This window comes from Aplosporella prunicola (assembly GCF_010093885.1).
Source record: "Aplosporella prunicola CBS 121167 unplaced genomic scaffold K452scaffold_68, whole genome shotgun sequence".
NCBI classification, from domain to species: Eukaryota; Fungi; Ascomycota; class Dothideomycetes; order Botryosphaeriales; family Aplosporellaceae; genus Aplosporella; species Aplosporella prunicola.
Window position 1 is genome coordinate 42,687 of NW_022983596.1, and position 2,141 is coordinate 44,827.

Here is a 2,141-nt window from a genome sequence, read left to right on the forward strand (position 1 = left end):
TCTACCTTCTCTTCTCCTTTTACTTTCCTTCGTATTATTTTCTAGGCTTAGATCCAACCGTTCCTTGCATAACCTTGCCTTTATCCTGACCCTACACCCCTAGCTAGTTCTTTAGATAGAACCGTCTGTCATAGTCCCAGACTGCATATGGACGTTAAACAAATCAATCAATCAATCATTCTACAAGCGAGCACCTGACTGCTCCACTCCTTCGTATATATAAAACTCGCTGCTAGAAACTCTTGAAGAAGCAAGCGGCGTACACTCTTTTCTCGCGCCCTTCAACACACTGCTATTAGATGCTGTAGCAATGCTCCGTATGATGTGTCTCGCGCTGATTCGTTTGATTACAACTGCAAATGCGTGATGTATTGAGAGAGAGCCTACTAGCGCTTATGGCTTAATGCAGGATGCCTCTTACGGTACCAGTGCGAACGGAACCCAATTAAATTTCTAGCGAATACAAAGCGGACACATGGCTACGTTAGCAAGCATTAACTAGCCCGCCATGATAAAAATCTCGTTGCTGATAGCCTGGTGGCCTGTTGCAAGCATACTCTATCAACGCTTCTTTCCCCTCTCTGTCTTTGGAAGCGCCCTACGAAAACAAACACCGTGCAAGCGACGTGTTTAAATAAGGGTATGATACGATATAAATGATTTCATGGTTTATAAGACTGAACAGTTCAACAAGTTCGACGTCCGACTATATGGAGGCACTCGCTCTCCCGCCGCTCGAAGCCCCTCAGTGCATGAGATGCGGACGCCCAACTACGAAATTCATCACGAGGTCGTCAAACAGAAATGGGAATGCAGGCCGACCGTATTACAAATGCGGTCCTTGCAAGAAGTTTCATAACTTCGCGGATAATCGTGGGATCAACACTGATAATCCGAAGTGCTGCTGTGGCCAAGTCAGCAGGATGCAAAAATCAGGGGTTGGAGTTTTACATTTCGTTTGTCAATTTGGGTGTTGTAATTTCTACCATAGTTCGGGGCAGGCCGTTGATCATGACTTAGCAGTCATGCTTCAAAACCTTAAAATTATATGAAAAACTGCAAAGCTTTTGCTTTAACGTTAACATCAACCCTTAAGCGATCAATGCGGTGTATGTCTTTACCCAAGTGAGTGGAGCTGCGTTAAGTTGTATTCATCTACCCTAGACCGTCGCCCTAAGCGATATCAGGCTACAGGCTACTGGAAAGAGATATGCTAGTAATATACATGGTAGTATTTCTACGAGGCGGAATATAAAGAGTCGGGGTGGGCGAAACAAGGAGATTGAGTAAGGATTTTACTCGCTGTGGTTTCTATTTTGGACCTTCTTATTAATTAAATTAATTGTAGAGCTGGCGCGAGGAATTGGACGCTGCTTATCCCTCTAAATTAATGCTACCTATGGAGGTATATAAGCTGCTATCTAGAAAGACACGTTTATTCTTTGAGACCATTGTTTCCTTGCAGTGGATGAATGAGTAGTGTAAGGGGTAAGGTTATTGTATAATAATAGATAGTAAAGCTAAGAATGTGTATTATCGGAGTAACCCTGGCTGGAACTAATTAAAAAGGAGAGAACCAGGCCCTCAGGAACCGACTTATCGAAGACTATCCGGATATCCCCGTTATACAACCGAATAATGCGTATGTTGAAGACACTCTGAAATAGGCTCACTCATAGAGTTACTAATCCGAGATTTAGGTGGTTAGCAATTATTAAGTAATCCTGTACTGTATTTTATCGGTCTACTTACGCTAACAACTATAGAGGTGCTGTGCTTTACCAACTGCCATATTAGATTTCGGTGGAATCTAGCATCGCAGAACGCCATTACGGTGATAACTAGAAGAGTGTGTACGACGAGGAAAAAGATGAAGGCCGAAAGGATGGGACAGCCACGAGCAGTTATATCGCACCTAAAAGCTGTCGTGGTTTATTAATAAAGTCCGGCTAAAAAAATTCCCAATTTACGAGTATGTATGTGCTAATAAAGACCCAGTATGAGGACCTTCAACGAGATCTGGCCATTAAGCTCCCTAGTTACAACACCTTCGACCTTGACATGGACAATGGCAGTTACCAATCTGTTTAGAAGCTTTAAACGTGCTCAAAGAACGCCGCTCCGGTTTATCCAACTAAAGG

The 2,141-nt window shown here is 43.2% G+C and overlaps 1 protein-coding gene across 1 annotated transcript; it reads left to right on the forward strand.

Annotated features, from left to right (window-relative positions):
- Positions 1-743: 743 nt before the first annotated feature.
- K452DRAFT_192195 (uncharacterized protein) lies at positions 744-986 on the forward strand (the record flags this gene model as incomplete). Its single annotated transcript, XM_033535858.1, has 1 exon — positions 744-986. A coding segment is annotated over one exon (243 nt), but the record flags the coding sequence as incomplete, so codon positions are not given.
- Between the last annotated feature and the right edge of the window lie 1,155 nt (positions 987-2,141).